This window comes from Gymnogyps californianus, chromosome Z, assembly GCF_018139145.2.
Source record: "Gymnogyps californianus isolate 813 chromosome Z, ASM1813914v2, whole genome shotgun sequence".
In the NCBI taxonomy this organism is placed as follows: Eukaryota; Metazoa; Chordata; class Aves; order Accipitriformes; family Cathartidae; genus Gymnogyps; species Gymnogyps californianus.
The window spans coordinates 63,706,976-63,727,117 of record NC_059500.1 but is presented as its reverse complement, the minus strand read 5'-3'; the positions used below and the strand labels follow the sequence as shown (position 1 = coordinate 63,727,117).

At 37.0% G+C, this 20,142-nt stretch overlaps 1 protein-coding gene across 5 annotated transcripts in view; it reads right to left on the bottom strand.

The window, feature by feature from the left end:
- Positions 1-4,242: 4,242 nt before the first annotated feature.
- The window catches only part of PDE4D (phosphodiesterase 4D), a 406,899-nt gene continuing 390,999 nt past the window's right edge, over positions 4,243-20,142 (bottom strand). For all 5 annotated transcript variants that reach the window (XM_050912860.1, XM_050912861.1, XM_050912862.1 and 2 more), the window contains 9 exons: positions 18,021-18,114; positions 14,267-14,439; positions 13,174-13,272; positions 12,920-13,084; positions 11,097-11,196; positions 7,077-7,231; positions 6,425-6,547; positions 5,747-5,929; positions 4,243-5,151 (listed from right to left, as the gene is read on the bottom strand). In XM_050912860.1, coding sequence (XP_050768817.1) covers positions 4,741-5,151; positions 5,747-5,929; positions 6,425-6,547; positions 7,077-7,231; positions 11,097-11,196; positions 12,920-13,084; positions 13,174-13,272; positions 14,267-14,439; positions 18,021-18,114 — 1,503 coding nt within the window. In that variant the 3' untranslated portion in view covers positions 4,243-4,740. The remainder of the gene's footprint in view (positions 5,152-5,746; positions 5,930-6,424; positions 6,548-7,076; positions 7,232-11,096; positions 11,197-12,919; positions 13,085-13,173; positions 13,273-14,266; positions 14,440-18,020; positions 18,115-20,142) is intronic.

Genomic DNA, 20,142 nt, shown 5'->3' with positions numbered 1-20,142 from the left:
CTGATCAAGGAGAGGTGCATGAAAGCCACTTAAAGAGCTGGACGTGCATTAAGACTACATTTCTTCTTCAAGACAACAGCTGGTTTTTTTGAATTTTATTTTAAAAAACAATTTCTTTTTGTCATCCATTTAGAGCAGAGATTGTCTGGTCAGTATTCATCTATGACACTCTTTTTCTTTTTTCTTTGTGGTATCCCAGCATATTGCTCCTCTAGGCAATCTGTAGTTTTCCAGATTCTTTAAAGCTGAAGTTTTATTTTCTCAGGATAGGCTGCTTTTGCCACTGAAGCCCATGGTAAAATTTTCTGAAAACTGAGATTGAACGCCTTTCTATGTAACTGTATAGCACCTTTGTGGATTAGACTTCTTTATGAAATACCACATTTGATTGACTTTTCTGATTTGCCCCCACATTTATTTTGTATTATCCATGCAAAACAGTATGATGACAAAAATACGGTAATCAAATTATTCTGGAAATATGCTTTCTCTTCAGATGTCACAACTATGGGATGTATGGGAAAAAAATTCAACTTGCAAAAGAAAATAAAGTACAGTAACTAGGCAGAATCAACCCATGCTTTTATTTCCATTGCATATAAAATTTCATATGAAGGTATTGATGTACAGTACTATCCCATAGGCTGTAAGAGAGGCTAAGAAACCAGTGAAAGAATAGTCATGTGCAATGTTCACACAAGTTGCCACTCTCAACACATACCCAAAGGAAAAAGCAAATTAAAACAATAACAAAAAATTGTTCAGGATTTCTGTTGTTATAGTGTCCCTTTATACCATTTAAAACAAAAGCAATCGATTTCCTTTGGGCCAGGGCTGCTAAAATCTACAGTTTGTGTCAAAAAGGAGGCTCTGTTTTTCCTTGAAAAAGAATCTCTCCTTTCACAAAGAAGTTGCATGCTACAAGGGCTGGGCATCGCTGGAATGGAGGAGAGGTATTTACCTTGCTCTGGCAAATTCATTGGTATCAGCTTTAAGTAGTCTGGAGCAATGTGACAAGTCAAACCACAAGAGATGCTTAGTCCAACCTGCAAACCTAATACTAGTGTTATTAAAAGATCTAAAGGTTTACCACTCTCCTGTAGATCTAGTGCATTATGCTATACACACCTGTACAAAGCCTTAGATACACCTATATAAAATAAAACTTTGGCTCCTTGTAACACTAATATTGGTGTTGGAAAGCATTTCCAAGATTAAAGTTGTCTTTTGTCCTACTTTATGGATTCTGCTTATAGTGATAATTCGTGCTAATAAATAAAAAAGGGATATTACAGACAATTGTAAAAGTGTATGAGTTATACTCTTTTAATTCTGATTATTCCGTTTCCCAATATGCATCAAAATCAAATGCTTATTAGAAATGCTTTCCAAAGCTGTTTCAGTGCAATTCAGTACTGAAATACAGCATCAATTTTTATTTTATTTTAGGAGCAGAAAATGGCCGCAATAATCCCTGACGACAGCCTGTAAAAAGATAATCAGAGAGGCAATACAATTATATTGCCAGAAGTCTGGAAAAGCTTGAACTTCCAGATGGGTTGTGAATGAAAGCTCATTGTAGTATCATGCATATTAGCTCGTACAAGTAACCCCATCAGTCAGCAACCAAAAATATGGTAGAAATGCCCAGCCCTAGCCCCACAGCTACCTTACTTTCAAATGCAGCAAAACAGAAGAAAGTATTGTTTAAAGTTAAGGCACAGCCCTGGGACCAAAGACCTGCAGCTTTTTTTATTGATATATCTTTATGTATTTTATACTTTTCTTGAATCTTCCATAAACAAGCTCTAAGGTGACATTGAATATATTACAGGAGAAAAAATGTACAAGGAATATGTATACACAATAATCATTCTCTCACCAAGAGTTTCCAAATATAGCAACACCACCCTGACAAGGATGATGTTATAATAAGAACTGATAATTTACAATTAACATTACAGTATGTACATTACAATAAATACATGGTTGTAAACAGAGACAAACAAGACTGTATTACAGGTAAGGTCATTTGGTGAGAAAAATACATGGCACAAATAAAATAAATAATGCATGTGAAAAGAACTGTCAAAGCTTTCTGTAAAATCCATTTCATTCAAGTTTTTTAAACTTCTGAATGCTATTTGTTCTATCTATATTTTTTCATTATCATTTTTTAATGACACAAAACAATTTAAGAATTCAAATATAGCATTATTGAGTACAGTAACTTGCAAGCTAAAGTATACTGTTATAAGTAAGGTGAATTTTCTTTTTTCCTCCACTCAATACCCACTCACTGCATTTTCTTATGGCAAAAATATTCAGAACACATAAAGCCACTTGTAAATTGTATTGTTTTAAAGCAGTGTGCAATGCTAAAACACACTTTGGCAAAAGAGGAAAAAAAAGATTGTACAGTGCATTATATCCCTGGCTCTAAGAAACGATATAATTTTCTATTATTTGATTGTCCACATGTATGGGTGTATATCTCACAATACGGTGTTATTCTTTTCATTTACATTCAATTAGTGCAGATACAAAACCTTTTCAGGTCCCTATTGGTTATTTCGGAATTTATATTGCTTTTCCGTTATTAAGGTTCCAGGCACTCTTGGGGATTGAAAGATTTTTAGATGGATCGGGTTCAGGAAGAAACGATGAAGAACAAAAAAAAAAAAAAAAGAGTCAAAAACTGGAAAAAACCCCATGAGTTCTCTTCATTCTCTTTCCTCCTTCAGCATCTTCTGTGCTAAGGCCCTGTGAAGGCTAAAGGTAGAGAAAACTATGACCTGGATATAGACGGATGCAAAATGCATTTAAAAGCTGCATTATTAGCCAATCGTTTTTAAACAGATTTTTATTCTAGATCTCAGACACTTAAAAAAACCCCTGTATTCATATCTGCAAATTTACTACAAAATTAATCCAAAGGGGAAATAACGGCTGTTGCTATCTTCTTCATCTTGATACTATCATTTTACCAGAATTTTACAGAGTGGGAGTCTGCTAGCTTCCCTAGGCAACTATTTCCCATCTTCTACACTCATAACTACAATTTTAATGAAGAGTAAAGTGGAGGAAGTAAAATTCCTTCTTCTTTCATGTGACTAAACAACAGGACTGGAAAATGACAAATATGAACTCCTACCTCCCTTTAACTAGTTACAGAAGCTTTCAGTACCAATCAAACTGAAAAGCAGGATTCCCTCAGCACAAGCTGGATAAAGGATGAAAAGATCTGAGATTGAAATAATGCGGAGTAAACTACAACTCTCATGATGCATTGCTGATTTACTTAAGAACATAAAAAGAAAAGACTGACCTGGCTCTTCCTGCACAAAGACATGAAAAAATAATGCTAATCATTATTTTTGTGTTGTACACATCTCAGATTAGCAGATGGTTTAACTAGCTAGCTGACACAGATAAAAAGTTAACAGAGTCAAAACTGGAAATATTACACTAATGCTTTTTTCGCCAGAACAAATATTCCATACATTGTATTAGCCTGTTCTGATTTAGCAGTCTATAGATCCCAGCCAAAAATGGTCTGGAAAACATGGTTCAGAGGGACAAATTTTATTAATACAGCAGAAGAGCTACTTTTGTACTAAGATGACAATTCATTACCTTCTTACGGGCTCTAGTCCTGCAAATCCTAATCTTAGTGGTCCCAGTTGGTTTCACTGGGACCACTTCTTGTAGTAAGACAGAATTGGCAGGATCAGGCCAGTATGAGGGCAAAAGCACAATGTAACTTCCTCTAATATGGTTGGGAAAATTGTGATGAAAAACAAACAAACAAAAAAATCTATCATACTGAAAGAGTTTTATATAACACAAAGGATATTCATGGAACTTACTAATATATAAAATAATAGACTTTTACAGCTCAATATTACCATGAGATTCTAAGGTGCAAAAAAAGAAGGAAAGGAAAAAAACCTAGAAGTATTATCCAGTGTAGCACAGATTTGTACTGAAAACTTGCAAGTTACTCTTTGGAAAAAAAATAACCAGTGGCAGATGAAGTCTGAAAGTGTTTTTCTTTAAATATAATACCTCGGTACATTTAATAATAAAAGTAAGCTCTACAAAAGATCTCTCTTTTACATACTATACAAAATGCAGAGGTTAGTGCAACCCACTGGGTCACACTTTTTTCAGTCACATATCAGGAAGACTTGAAATTAGAAAATTATGCAATTTCCACAGCTCATCTTCCTATTGGTAACAGAATCATGTTGTGTCCCATCATTTATGTGCATTTGTTTTCCAGTAGGAACCTCAGTTTATTTTCTGCCTGTTTCCTCTCATGATGAACGTTATCCAATGCTTTGCTTGTGAAATACAATGAATTCAAAAACTATCAAAGCATACCAGCATTCGGTTGGCAGGTGGTACTCCTCTGAAAACATTGGTTTATTTAATCAAATCTGCCAAATGGAGAGCTTATTAAAATGTAGTTTATGGATGTTATCCCCCCTGCTTTCTGATGCCATGGACGTGAAAATTCTGGTTACAATATTCCTGAGTGCCAAACTGAGTCATCAAGGTCAGTTTTGATCAACAAACGTCCTGGCAGATGACAGCGAGTTGTGACCATGGTTGTAGCATATGACATACACTTTGGAAACCATTACCTAATTAAAAACAAACAAACACACAAAAAACCAGAGAGAAAGAGGAAAAGAAAGGGAGAGGGCAAGAGAGAAAGAGACTGCGTCTTCATTGTTACGTGTCAGGAGAATGGTCTTCTACCACACAAGGTTCTGTCTGGTTCTCCTCCTCTTCTACTTCTTCCCCTACTTGCTCATCAAGAGGAATTTCAGTGGATTCTGAATCCTGGGTGCAAAGAGTCTTGGAGTCACTGCAGCTGGTGTCTTCTTCTACTTGACTTCCACTGTCCTTTTCGGTGTCTGACTCACCGTCTTCCTCCAGTGTTAGTTCAAACTGGAATTTTTCAGTTTGGCCCTGCCTACCCTCTTCCTGGTCATCAGGGGCAGGAGAGGGACTTTGAGGGATTGTGCTCTGGTACCACTCTCGATTGTCCTCCAGTGTATCCAAGATATCCTGGGCATCTGGGTGAACAAGATCTGCCCACGTCTCCCACAGAGGATGAACAATGTAGTCTATAAAACCCACCTGTTTCAAATAATACAAAATTAGGATGAGCTCTTACTCACAAAGAAATAATCAACTATGCCTATTAGTCATGCAATGTATGAGAAATTTAACACTAGTAAGAGACACTAGATGCACTACCCTTGAAGGTGGCTGAAAGGAAACTGTGCTGTTTTATGTAGTAAATAGGGTCTTTTACATTTCAAAAGTCTGATTCAGGATATTGGATAAGGACTTGGAAAGGATTTGTTTTCAAATGAACTGTTCATTCCAAACAACTCCACTGCATCTAGTGAGCCAAACAGCTGCTTTATGTTTAATTTTGCTTTTGAAGGAAACCCTAATGAGCAGCTGTACGATACTCTCTTTTGACATGTATGCTACATTGCAGGTCATGACAGCAATGGAATCCCTTCAGCAAACACACTGCCATGCACTATGTTTTCACAGTAAAAATCTCGGCTCCCCTCACTTACTACTCAGAAGCTGAATTAATTAACTAGGAGGGAAAAAAGGAAATAGTGTATTCAGAAATTAATCAAAACATGGCTATGGATCATCCTTTTCTGTTAAAATGTCATACTGTGTTATTTAACTGCCTACTCAAATCAATTACCTGTGATTTTTCTACAGATGCATTGTGCTTATCACACATGGGACTTATCTCCATTCCCCTCTCTCTTTCCCGATCTCCCTGACGGAAAAATTCCTCCATTATTCTGTCTGTCCATTGGCGGTAGAGATGGAGCGGCTTGGTTGGATTGCTTAGATCTGCACAGTGCACCATATTCTGAAGAACCTAAAATAGATTGAACACCTGCGGTGTTATTACACTGGAAAAAAACAGCTCCTTTTCCATTTACACTTTCGGTGGCTGTGAAACAGAATCTTGAAAATACATGTAGTGCAAGATTTATTCTAAACAGCAAAAACTTATGTGGTTGGGTGTTTTTCACACTTGCAGTAATAGCCATGAACTACCTCGCTTCTGCTGCTTCTGCCTGTGTAAGGGACAGAAAATCTTTGAAAGACCAATCAAGTGCTGATAATTTGAATGGAAGGCCAAAGCCTCATTCAGTCCAGAAGTACTCTAGCACCTCGTTACTCTCTCAGAGAGTCACTCAGTACCTAGCAGAGTATGTCACAGGTAGAAAACGTAAGAGGGTGTAGAGGGAAGGTAGAGAGTCATGGTGTGAGAACGGACAGCTGATCTAACCCATCCTGGAGAACGGGCAGGCCAATGTTATTAAGGATGTATTAATACAAGTGATCATTTGCAGATGAATTTTCTTACCTGAATCCTGTCTGAATAGTTATCAAGAAGCAGGACACCAGAACTGGTCACTTTTTTGGTTTCAACCATAGTTTTTAAATCAGCCAACAGATTCATATGCTTGGACATGTCTGTTGCAAGTACCTTGAAAGAAACAAACAAATAAATGAATATTATGTAAATTGTTTTACTGATTTTTAAAAAAATCTTTGAATACATAAATAAACAGTTCTGGGGGTAACCCATAACTCCTGTGTCTGAATATGGTATAAAAGTCTGAGTCCTGTATGTCATTAGTGTCCAAAATAGTAAGTTTTCATTTTGGTTATTTGAAGAACGAGACAAAATGATTGTTCAGAATTGTTCAGAATAATCTGGTCAGCCTAAATTAATCATCAATTCAGTAGCAAATTTCTAGCTGTGATGGTGAAATGGCATACATGTCAGTACGAAAACAGCTTGCAGTAGGATTGTATACCTTCTAAAAAGGTATAGATGGTTATTGAAACTGAAAAGAACCCACTATTCATGTTTGGATAAGACATGATAAAACTTCAAACTTTTACTTCATTGGTTATGGGTCTAATGACATGTAATTTATCATAAAATGCTTCTGTACTTCATTATTCAATTTGCTAGCACTATGGAAGAGGGACTCTTAAGCAGAACTCACAATGTCAATGACCATTTTCCTCAATGATTGCCTCTGTTTTTTGGTCAAATTCTGGAAAATGTCACAATTTTCTTCCTGCAGCAGCTTGAAGCCCACAGCTAAGTGATGATTCTCCAGTACTGATGAGTCATTGTACATCAAGGCAAGTTCAGAATCTGCAATAACAATCACAGGGCAGAATGTTACTAAAGCCTGTGCTTCTACCAAAACCTTAAGATTTTTCAAATTCATTACATTCATAACAAGATTTACAGATGAACTTTTAGAAACAGCGTTCCTGTAGTTCACACAGTATCAAAAGTTACAGAATTAATGACTGAACATCTTAACAAATCAAGGCAAAGTATGTTGAAGAAAATAAAGGAAATGCTTTGCAGTGAAGCATGTACATGTGCCTGCAGTGGCAAGTCAGAAAAAATACAAGGAAGGTATTTTTCAGAATACATTTTCATATCTGCATGAGGTCACATGGAAGACATTATATGCAAAAACACACCTAAACTAAAACACACTGATGTTTTCTCTTATCATGCCTCCCTCCATCACAACTACTCAAATTCCATTGTTTAAGTCAAGTTGCAGCTATCCAGCACTCAGACCTGGGAATACACAGATGAGGCTTTGCTGTAGGTCAGGCAGAGAGCACACATCTTGGTTTTCAAACCATGTCCTTCTGCAGTTAGCTATGGCACTCAGATGCGTAGCCAATTAGGCCTACAGGTCATTAGTCCATGACAACTGGGTATTTTGAGAGGAGGCTGGTAGGATGGTAACAGTTACACTTCTGGTCTTTTTCTTGCAGGGTCACATGGCTTGAAAATACAAGCAGTGGCCTTGTCTACTGCCTTGTACTTGAGCATGGTCAACGCCTGATGCCGTAATGCTGCCTTCTCCAACAGAAGTATTCTTAACTCGGTCACTCCATACGGCTCTGAGAATAACAAACACCTTCCTAGCAATGCCTGTGCTAAGGCACACATGCAAGCTCTGCATTTTTCTGCTTAGACCTGCTGAACAGTCAGATCTGACAAACAAAAGCAGTTATGACAACTTTCTGCACAGCTTTAACTTCTACCCAGAGATACTGCACAGACAGCTTGTGTATGTTTTAAGACACAGCTTGCAAATGAATCCGTCATAAAAAACAAATACTTTTTATGCAATCACATTTGTCACGTGTGATATTAACTTCTATTTATTATAGCTGTTTTATCCTCAGTCTAACCATACGTCAGTCTATCCTACTCTTTGTCCTCTTTATCTTCCTTTACAGCAGCTTTGTTTTAAAATCCCTCTGGCTCAATGGGGTGCCTATAAAAGCTCTGCTCTTCAGATTTCATTAGTCTCATTATCCATTCGCCTGCTGTCTTCCTCTCCTGTCTTGAATACATTGATTTTTTGAATCAGGAAACCCTTCCTCTACCTTTCCTTATCCTGATGGCAGCAAAACTGCAACAGCAAAAGGAAAAAGAAAGCGAGTTTGTCAAATGATCTCTCTCTCATCTTTCGCAGAACATTCACAAAGCTTGCCTACTTGTTATTTTTCTTACAAAGAAGACAGGTACTAGTTTATTTTCCTTTCAAACAGCCTTCTGATAAGCCCCAAATGCAAAACAGTCAACATTGCCAAAATACTTTGGAACGGCTGGAGCTACAGAGTTAAATTGTGCTTAACTTTGTAACGGAGGTGGAAATGGAAGTAAGTTCCCCCTTTGTAATCTCTGTAACACATTATAAGCTTCAAGAGTATTTGTTGGGAAGAACAGAGTTACAGTGATCAAATAAGCATCTCCTCTGATGCTAATATAATCTGTATTTGTTTGTTCTTTAATAGCATTCAAGAGGGATCAGATTTTTAGACAACCATAATAGACTTTAAATCCTTAAATAGGGAAATAATATTCAGAAATACCACGTGAGTAATTATAAAGAATAAGCTGAAATATGGCAAATATGTACATACTTTAAGTAACTAAGTTTATTATGTAAGTCTATTTTTAAAGTGTATTCTTATACTTCTTAGTGAAATGTTAATACACTGTAAAGTTCACTGGAAAACAAAACCAAGTGGAAGCAAATGATCTTCTAGAGGTTAGGAAAATTCAGGATTTGAGAGACCTAAATTAGATGGTCTTTATCTCTGTCTCTGTCCCTACAGTTTCTTCCTTGTACACAGAACAACTCAAAAGGGATAAAATCCCTTGTCAACTTGGCAACAGTATTTCCAGTTAGTGATGTTACTTAATTGACACGGAAGCCCTCTCTATCAAAAGCTGAATTGAGAAAAACATGACATTTCTTCTAAGCCACTAAATAAGCACCATCAGAATCACTTCTAACTTAGCTGAATTTCAACTGTCTGCCTAAAAGTGAAAACTTTATGCATGGTCCCTTCAATTAGCCAGTCATCCTGCTTAAACCTGAACAACTTCGTGGTTTCCCCATAGCATCTCAGAGCCACCAATATATCCTGATACTCAATTTCTGATTAAACAAACAAATAAAAACTCTACTTACATATGCCCACTGTTAAGAATTTAGGTATTACACACTGTTTTGTGCACAAAGCTTGATTCACTCTCTTCCTATACCACGCTGCTGAACTGTACTTGTTACCAATAAAGCACCAGAAATCCAGAGTCAATCCCAATCCTCCTCCATGCAGATGAGTCATCTAATTTAATTTCACTATAGGGTGGCCCTCAGGCTATTAAGGCAAATAAAATTAGATGCAGGCTAAACTGGAGTGGAGGTCTTATTTGAACGTACAGCAGCAATGAGTCAGAAGAGGAGCTCCCTTCTTCAAACTATACCGCTGATTTGGGGTCATGCTATTTTAGCACCAGTGCAATAGATTCACCCAAGTGCAGGAATGACAGTATCTATAAATGTGCAACCAGATGGGTCAAATACACAAACCTAGCTATGTTTCCATTTCTGTAGCTTTTTCTTATTATGTGCTTGGATTATTAATATTATTTCAACTTTTGTACTTCTGGGCTGGTTATCGTAAAAGGAGAAGCTGTCAGACGGCAAAAGAAATAACATTGAATGACAGAACTTGCACTGACCTACTGCGTGCTACCCACTTGTAATAGTAACGTACACCACTGAAATCAAAGCAGGTTACATTGGGGCAACAAGCCATTCAGTAAATGTGTCATTACCAGGTTCAATGAAGCTAATAGTGTTTTTCTTCTAGTAGAAGATTAAAGAGGGGAGAGAGGTTCATGCAATGCTGCAGAGAACAGCCTTGAGGAATGCAGGACAAATACACTGGGTTTCAAATTTGGAGATGACATTAGGGTCTCATTTCATTAGGGCTTTTTTCCTCCAAGCATGGAGTGCCAGCAAGAGAATCACGAGAGAGAGAGAGAGAGAGAGAGAGAGAGAGAGAGAGAGAGAGAGAGAGAGAGAGAGAGGGAGGGAGGGAGGGAGGGAGAGGGAGAGAGAGGGAGAGAGAGAGAGAGAGAGGTTTGCCATAGCCTGCAGGGATAGGCTGAGAAAATTCAGCCCACGAGGCATGAGTATGCAGAGATCAGAAACCACGTACAGCAGCCAGGGAGAGATAGAGATGGGCCTGCCAGTCTGTTTGCTAAAAAGAAACTTGTTTTCTGAATTTCTTAAAAATGTATGGCTATCCTTGGTCATATCATATGCTTCCAATATAAACACATAAACTGTTGTCTTCCTTTTTTTTATTTTTATTTAACCTTTCTTCATTTTCCTCCTACAACTTTATTTATTTAAGGTAAACCAACTAATTTCCAGGAACAACCACATCCAATACATTGTAACAGTGCCAGGTTTATAGTTCATGCCTTAGTAATTCTTGCTAGAGGGTACTGTGTAAATTATTTCTAAAGTTACAAGAAATGCAAAATAATATCCAGTTTAAAATACAAACACCTATCTATTTACTGAGAAAAGTTACAGATAGAAGCAAACAAGGAATGAACTGTGTATTTTTCGGGTGCTATGCAGCAAATTTTTGAGAAAACTACTGAACATCAAACTTACTTGTGTTGATAAGAAACTGGTTTGAAACCCCAGGATGATCTACATCATGTATTGCACTGGCAAAAATTGCTGCAAGAATCTCCAAATCAGTGAACACTGCCTAGAAAATCATGAAACAGAAATGAACAATCACTAATCAATGAAAAAGTGTTTTCAATAAAAAGGACTCTACGTTGAATCTAGATCTGAACAAGCAAAACACACTTGAAATTTATCACGGATCTCAAGAGATTTTACACATAGGCTATCACAACCTTTTGTAAAATCGTCAATTATGTAGAATTTCATAAATATTTCAAGTTTGGCCGAAGTAAAACGATCCTTACTTCACACTGACAGCATCACTAAATTCCGTAACAACTGAGGCTTTTTCAGCTTCAGTCTGTAAATAAATCCACTTTTAGTAGATCATTAAGTACAGATTAGATCTTTATGTACAGGTTTCTAACCTATAGCACAAACTGAAGTTAAAAATTTCAGCCTGACTCCTACGTATTGCCCTGTACTTGAAAGATGCACATCTCCTAAATGATGCTAAAGGAAACGGCGACAGACTACAAGGCATCTTAACATTTACTGATTTTTCTTCTGTATGAGATTATTAGGAAGACAGGAAGAGAGGACTGCAATGGACCTGGCATGTCACTGAGCCTAGTCCCCTGTTGTCACAAGCACTCACGTTATATAACTGCTTTCATAATTGATCAAGAACAGCTCAGAAGTGCGTAGGTCAGCAGTGGCACTGGGCAGACATTGCTATTTTACTAGCTAAAGCTCTGCTGAGAACAAGGCCATAAAAAACCAGTTCATCTGGAAAAAGAACCGAAAATGCTACTGACGACCAGTTCAGCTGCTGGGTGAAGCCAGTGGTGATTTAAGAACATAATCTGATCTTTCTTCTTGAGATAAAGAAAATCTTTCCCAAGAGAATTCCCGAGTCTTGGAGGACCAAGACTTGCCAATAGTCTTAAGGTCTACTCATAACCCTCTTTTTATTATATAGAAGGTAAAGCAGAAGCATTCAGTAATATGCAAGATTGGTCATTATGAAAAAGAGTCAAAATGCAGCCCTCCTTGAAAATGAGGGCAAATCCTTCTGAACTACTAAAATTTCAACTGCTTGCTTTATCTGCCTTTTTCCAACAATTTACTGGGATATATTAATGTTTGCTATACTAAGACCTGAATTGTGCTTAAAAAAGGGAAAGTAATCTCCATCTTTCTTCCACTTCCTTCTACTTCAGAGATTTAAGCACCTTCAACAAGAGAACTCCTCAGAAAAGAACACGACATTTTATTTTTTCCCAAACAATTCTGAAATATTTATTTTAAAAAATGAGATAATCCAGTGAAAATTTAGTACATGCTCCACTCTGCCTGAGAAACAGAAGTTCAGGATAAGAATAGATAGGCACAAGAGAAAAAACAAAAGGCCCCATTGAGGGAATCCCATTTTATCACTTTCTTTCCTAAGCAATTCCAGTAACTGTGGTTAGTGAGAATCCCACATGGGAAATAATGACAGAACAGGATGTAGTATTAATAGTAAGATGGTGGAAACAAGTTATGCATGAAAAAGGATATGACAGCACAAATCCGCATGATTTAAAAGAAAAAGATGTGACATTTTCTGTACAATATTTACATGTAAATAAGCTTTGATACTCATAAAACATCTTTAAAAGAGCAGAATTCATGAAAGAAATGCTAAGATTTCTTTTAAAAATACTGCAGAAACTAATATCTTTAATATTTAGTTTAGAAGAGTCTTCGTATGTCCCTTTCTCTCATGCCGGCCTCTTTCCCACCTTAGCGTAGTTTACCTCTAATGCTGGGGTTGATAGCAGGACATGGGTTGACTGAACAACATCTGCAGCATGTATGTTATTGTGATACGCCACATCTGCATGGTAATGGTCTTCTAGGGTCATCAAGTAAGTTATTAAAGTATCTACTGGAATCTTAAACGTTTTTAACAAGTCCCTTTCCTAGAAAAGGAAAAGAGAAACAATTAAGATTACAAAGCACAGAAAAATCTCTAAGATAAGCAAAAAGCAGCATGGCTGCTGCTACTTGCCTGAAAAATGGTGTGCATGATGACTGTCAAAGGTCTGTTTCCAGATAACTCTGCTACTCTGAAAATCTGAAGGCCCCATTTGTTCACATCTTCTAGTTCCTAGAGCAGAATCAAGCAACAAACACGTTGAAACCTAACACACAAATTCCAGCGATATTTGATTGAAACAGCTACTAACAGCAGACTCATGAAGATTTAAACCTTGCCACTGTCAAAGTTACATGCTAAACTCTGGAAGTGGGGAAAGCTGCTGCTACTAATCTGGCAATATTTGAATTTGCAGCTACCAACTTTTCAGATTTTAATTCACTAAGCAGGAAAGGTGCTTAAGGACATCTTAAGTGGATTGCTCCAGAGAGAAAAATGCTACAGTATCTTGAATGAGTTGAACTGACACACTTTGCTATCTCACTGCCCAGTGACAGCAGAGTTCAGCAAGGAGGAAACCACCAAAGATGTTCTGCTGCTGTCTCCCTGGTTCTCAGAAACACTCTTGAAATAAAGGGGGAGATTCCTGAAAACATAAGGATAGGCTTATTTCAAAATGTAAAACTCTAAAATTAAACGAATAATCACTTTATGCCAGTTTTAGATTATTGCCAACTAGTTAGTTGCTGGTGCAAAAATCGTAAGAAATGTCACTAAAAGCAGAAACGCAAATGATGTATGTAAAATGATACAGCTAAAGACAGGAGCTGGAAGGACAGCTTTAATACTATATACCAGTTGTGCATTTTCAAAAAACATAGGGCTGCTATATATTTTCATTCCTGTGACAGTATATGGTATGTTTACTCTTCATTCTTCAGATATTATTTATGAATAAGCAGCTTTATTACTGCATACACAAATGCTAATTTACATTCCATCTCCAGATGAAATCCTGTTCACGTGGAAATTAACCCTTATGGCCTGATTCTGATTTTACTTGTTATTCTTCCACTTCACCAAATTTATATTATTTCAAGCGAGACCAGCCTCTGGTGCTACAGCTTGAAATCAATGGTTATAAGCAGAGGATGGAATAATACTGATAAGTCCACCCTCTATTTTAATTCAATCGTTTAAATGCAAGGATTTATATATTATCTACCTTGGCAAGAACATCTTCTTGGTCTGTTTTAACTCCAAATCTGGGAATACTGGAATTAGTTAGGCTGGAGCTGTGCATCAGTTTTTTGACTCCACTGATCTGGGACATTGGCCTCTTCTTTTTCTCTTTCTCTTTCTGTGTTGGAGAAGGGATTTCAACTTCATGTTGTTTGTCTTCAAAAGAATGAAGAGAATAATTTTTAAAGGAATTACAGATATTACAAAATTCACTGTTGAGCTGCATCTTATGGATATTATAATTCTTAACAAATCTTTTTTTATTTTTACGTTTGGCGATTTTGCAACAGATACTTCATATCAAGAGCAGTAAACCCATGAAAAGATAAACACAGACCTATGCCTCAGTATAAGCAGATCTCTATTTCACAAATTGCCTCATTATTTCTGGACTGGCTTTAAATGTGACTTGTGACTGACTGATTTCCACTTCTCTTGTGCCCCTAGCACTGTAGAGAGGGTCAATCCTTTCATTATAAAAATGTTATTACAACTGAACAGAAATCTAAACTTCCATTTTGCAAGAAAATTTAAAATTTCTTCTTTTCCAGGAAAAATTCTATTTCTCTCTGAAATTGTATTTCAAAAACAATCAGAACAGTATCTCATGTAAACCTTTTCAAAACATTTTCAGGACTTGAAGGACCTAATACTTGGGGACTGGTTCTGTTTGTGTTAAGACTCTCTACCACTCAGAAAGCCTTTTGCCAGCTACATCTACAAGCGCTTTGGATGCAGAGGCAGTTCATGCCAGCAAATGCAGCGCATTTCTGCACCTCCCAACCACAGTAAGTAATACCAACAAAAGGATTGTTTTGATAAAACCCAACATTTTGCTGTGTGCTTTTGCCTCCATAGCAGTATCAGCGGCATCACTTGATATACCTTATCAATGTACGTGCCAGCAAAACTTTAGACAAGGATTAAACTGAGAGTAAAATATATTTAGGCAATTGCCAGCTGACTGCTGCAGAAACAGTACGGGGCTGTGGAGTGTGGCAGACATCTGTGGTTCCCAAAGAAACCCAAGTTAGTGCAACAAAGGACTCTCCTGACAAAACTGCTAGGAATTTGCATTAATTTTTGTTCTTTTCATTCATACTATATTTCAAAATAGAGTTTTATTGACTCCCTCCATATTATCTCTTCTTTGCTGAAATGTACCTGAACCTTTTCTAATCCTCAAGGAATATTCCAGCGAAACCAGGAAAATCCAGAACAGATGTTTCTAACATAGGAGACTAGCAAAAACTACAATTTAAAAAACACCTTAGAACAAAAGAAACAAGAAAAAAAAGAAAATGTGGGCTCTTTAAAACATATGTCTATTTTTTCCTTCCTGCAATAGTCATTTTCAATAAAGACACTGAAACCAGATGAGGGTAGCAAGTCCATTTCTAATTACCAGATTGTTATTGTGTTTGCTTCTTCACTGTCTTTCTTTTTTCCATTTCTTTTTTTTAATTACCCTTTAGCAGCCGCATTTACTGGACACCGCAAATTCCAAACAAATCACAGCGAAGAAGAGACTGTGGAAATGTCACCAAGCTTTAGCCTGCGGCACCGAGTTCCCCGATTGCCCCCGCCATACTTCACCACTCTCCTCATACGGACAATCAAGAAAAGGAGGAGGTGGAGTGCTGCAGCTCTTGACTGGTGCAAACTGACAACAGATGAGGAGCAGTGACTCGTGTTTGTGCTTTGATGTTTATGGTTTTGGTCATATGCACAAAGTTTAGACCCATCAAAGGGAGGTTTGTAAGCCGAGCTGTCAGACTAACTCAAGTGAAAAGAAGTGTCTGTCTGAACGACTTTAGATCTCCAGAGGAATTCCATGGGCCTGCCTCTGCTTTTGTAACTACAAGCACACAGGGCAAAGGATCCTGTGCCCATCTGAACGTTCAGAAAAGACAGCTTGCCATTTTGACCCTGGTTGTACTATGCTCATTGGCACGTTCTCTTACATTTTCTGTTCATAGGAAAACAGGTTAATGACACTGAAAAATAAAAACCTTGCATATTATTATACCCAATGTAGGAGCCTTAATTCTTACACAAGGAATATATTTGTTGTCATTATGAATAACCTCATACATGTCTTACAGCCCTACTTGGGAAAACTGTCCATTTTTTTTTTTGAAGAAGAACAGAAAAATTTGTTTTCTTATGACATGTTCCTAACTTTCAAATGTGAGAAAGACTGTAGATGTTCTGGAGATAGATTATGTATTTAAAAAATTAACTAACTAGACTCATTAAACTTTTCTATGGAGAGAATGTTTTTCCTCTTCACCTTGTTGCTCAGAACCTATATACTTAGATTGCATATTTTTAAAATACTCTATTTAAGCAATAATTCTATAGATAAGGTGATTTCCCCGTTGTATTCCTCTTATACCTACAATTTTAAGTGTCTGAGTTTTTCATGCAGCCACAAAACAGTACCCATGGCTCAGTAACACAGAAGTGATTGCCTTTCCAGCCCTATTTCTGCTCAAGACTGAAGTCTCATGTGAAAGGCTGACAGATGCATTTCCTTACCCTGTCAAAATGAGCCTTAAGTTTTCAAGTAAAAGCAAGCAGAAACTGGTATCTCAGTCTTTTCAGCCTAAGTGGGTCATCTTCTCAGGTAACCGTACACTGTGACTTTCGGGGCTCCTGAAGCTGTGCAATATTGCTTTTCCATGACAGAGGCTCATCCCTTTCTTACTGTCTGAAACCCTGCTGTGCCACAGTGCTCAGGCACGCTACTGCAATCAGGGGTAAACTGAACAGACACATTAGGCAAGACATTTAGGATATGGTGACAAGCAGGATAAAAGGTACTTAAAAATCCTGCTTCTTTCAAAAAACACAAAAAGCACTAGCTATGGTATCTCACACAAATAAAACAAGACGTATCTTTACATGTATGACTGGCACTTTTTAAAGTACTTGTTGTCCTAATTTAGATGTATTCAGTTGTGCCTCCCCTTATACACACAGTTTTTATGAACCAATGGTGTTTTGCTCAAAACATGTTTGAGAATGGTATGTTATCTTTATCTTCATGTTCAAAATCAACAGTATAGAACCACATTTTATTCGTTTTCACCAGTTTTAGCAAAAAAATACACACTTCCTTCTGCAAAGCGATAGAGGAGGAACTATACTCTTTGTAATATTGGGTCTGGCTTTTTTTGATGCTCACATCCCACCATGCCAAGCTCTTGAGCCGCACAAATTCTCCTGGCAGCAGTCTGTTCAGATGTTGACTTAGTCATATTCCTCCACCCACTCACATGCAAGCAGGGAATAGCAAAGCATCAGAACTGTGTGCTACAAGATTTTATGAGGTTACTTGTGCTCATGTGCTTCCAGCACACTGAAATCTCTTTGCGGTAACTTTCATTAGGGAAACAGAGTGGAATAATCGTTTTAATATATAATTAATTCATTATATATTAATTTCTTAATATGGTAGCAATACAGTAGTTGTAATGTAACCTGAAAATATCTATATGAATATTTATCTGTAATTACACACACAGGGAAACTACACACACAAACTAATTCAGCTGTGAGGAAACGGATCTAACACGATCTCTCTGCTCAAACACTGAACAATGAGATACTAAATGTACAGTTTCTAAAAACAGAAATTAATATGGAAAGCTACTTGCTTTTAAGCTCTATCACAGCCCAGAGAGAGATAAAAAAACAAAAGGCAAAAAAGTTAACTCCCATCATAGTCTTACCTAAGAACGTGTTTGATATATATTCTGAGACCTGATTGCCTGACCTGCTCATTTCAGATAGGTGGGTTAGCTCCCGGTTGAGCATTCTTTTAAACTGGAAAACAAAACAAAACAAAAAAACATAAAGTTAGTGATCAATATGTATTTTAGTCAGGATGAGAAAATGCAGTAAATTTATAATTGGAGAAAGGATGTGACATTAAGAATATATGCTAAACTAAGATAACCATGAAAGCGAAAAAGCACATAAAACATCGCTCTATCCTACTAACTTGTTCGTGGGTTGGACAGCATAATTCTTAACCTCCTAAAATACTCCACAGTGATTCAATTACTAAGGTACAGGGTCCTACTAGCAACTGAAAACTGTAAGACATATGTATACACACAAATAATTAATATTACTGTCTTTTCAATTTTTTTATTTTAATTTGGAGAGAAAATACAAATGTATTTACATAGGACCGCTTCTCTACTAGGGTTTTCTTACAATATTTGTAAATTAATCTATTTGTGCATTTTTTGCAATTCATTTCAAGTTTATTTTACCTCTCATCATTAATCTACTCAAATATATTTGACAGCACTGCTCAAAACAATCGAAGTATCTTACTGATTTCCTACACACCAATATGAACAGAGGTAGGTTTTGTTGTCTCTGACTTAAAATTATTATACCGGATCAGCCCAATGACTTGGCCATTCCACAATCTCAGACAATTGTCAGTATCTGTATGAAACATCGGAGTAGAAAATACTCATCTGTGGAAACACCTTCTTTTTCCCTCTAAGTTAGCAATTCACTCTAGGCACTCTATAAGATAGAAGTGGATATTAACATTCCACAAAATGTGTAATTGATTAGGTACTCATCATTGAGCCTTTCTTGATTCCTTCTAGACTCCAGGATTAAATGATATCTTGTGGCACTGTGTTCGACAGGTTAATTGCATAATACAGCTCTAGCTATCTTATATGCATTTGCATTGACTATAGCTCTGCCTTGATATTATCAACAAATAGAACTCAGCAATATTTATTAGCAATTCAAGGAACTCTTGCCAATGTAAATTAGCATCCATCTGTCACTACTGAATTTTGCCTCCTGTTGTGCCATCCTTTCATTTTGTTGTTAGATTTCTCAGTCATCTTTTCTCTTAACAAAGCCAAACGATTTGTGACATTTTTCAGAATCATCTTTCATTTTGTTCACCCAGTTATGACTATTTATTACATCAAGCAATAGCTACCCTTAGTATATATCCCTGTAAACATTCCTCTATGTAGAAAACTCGTAATTTATTCTTCTATAAGATATAAAGCACTAGACTAAACATTAACCACCTCCTTTCCATTCCACTGGAATCTTCAAAGCACCTTCTTCAAAGAGGCCTTGCATAGTGAAAGCTGTTATTTTCTTCACAATGTCTTTGTAAGTCACCAATTACCATATTGCTCACAGTGTGCCAAATAAAAATTACCTTTAATACAACACTCTAACCATTAGCCACTGCATTTTCCTGCCATCTTGACATGCCATCAGCTCAGGAAGTTCCTGAGCTACAAAGACTGAATCCTACTTTAGTCACAAGCCAAAGGCTCAGCTTTGATCTCAGATATAGCCGTGTGCTAGCAAGTGCTCAACACATTTCTGAAAATCAGAACCATACTGCAAATACAGCTATACATACTATGAACTACAGGGCTATACATTCTGCACGAAACCAGTGTCAACCCCTATAGTGAGGTCTGATGTTTGTCACCAATGTCAAATGTTAAAAAAACAAGCGAAGCTTGCCAAGCAGTAAAGTGACTGGTCCAAAAATCCTAAGAGTATTTTTAAAAGCCTGTCTTTAAACTTTTAACACACACTTAAGTCACGCTTGCATGCTTTTTCTTCTGTACCCACGAGAGTGAGAAACTGAATTATTTAAGGCAAAAACTGAAGATCTCATGGAATGGCTTGTCTCCAGATGGTATCCAGAAACTGCAGCTTTAAATTAAATATCGTGTATAGGAATCTTCAAAAAATGTCAGAAGTTGACAAAATCGCATTAACTTCCAGGCATATCATCAGTATATGCATTACTGCTCCAATATTCTCTCTTCCTTAATTTAATCC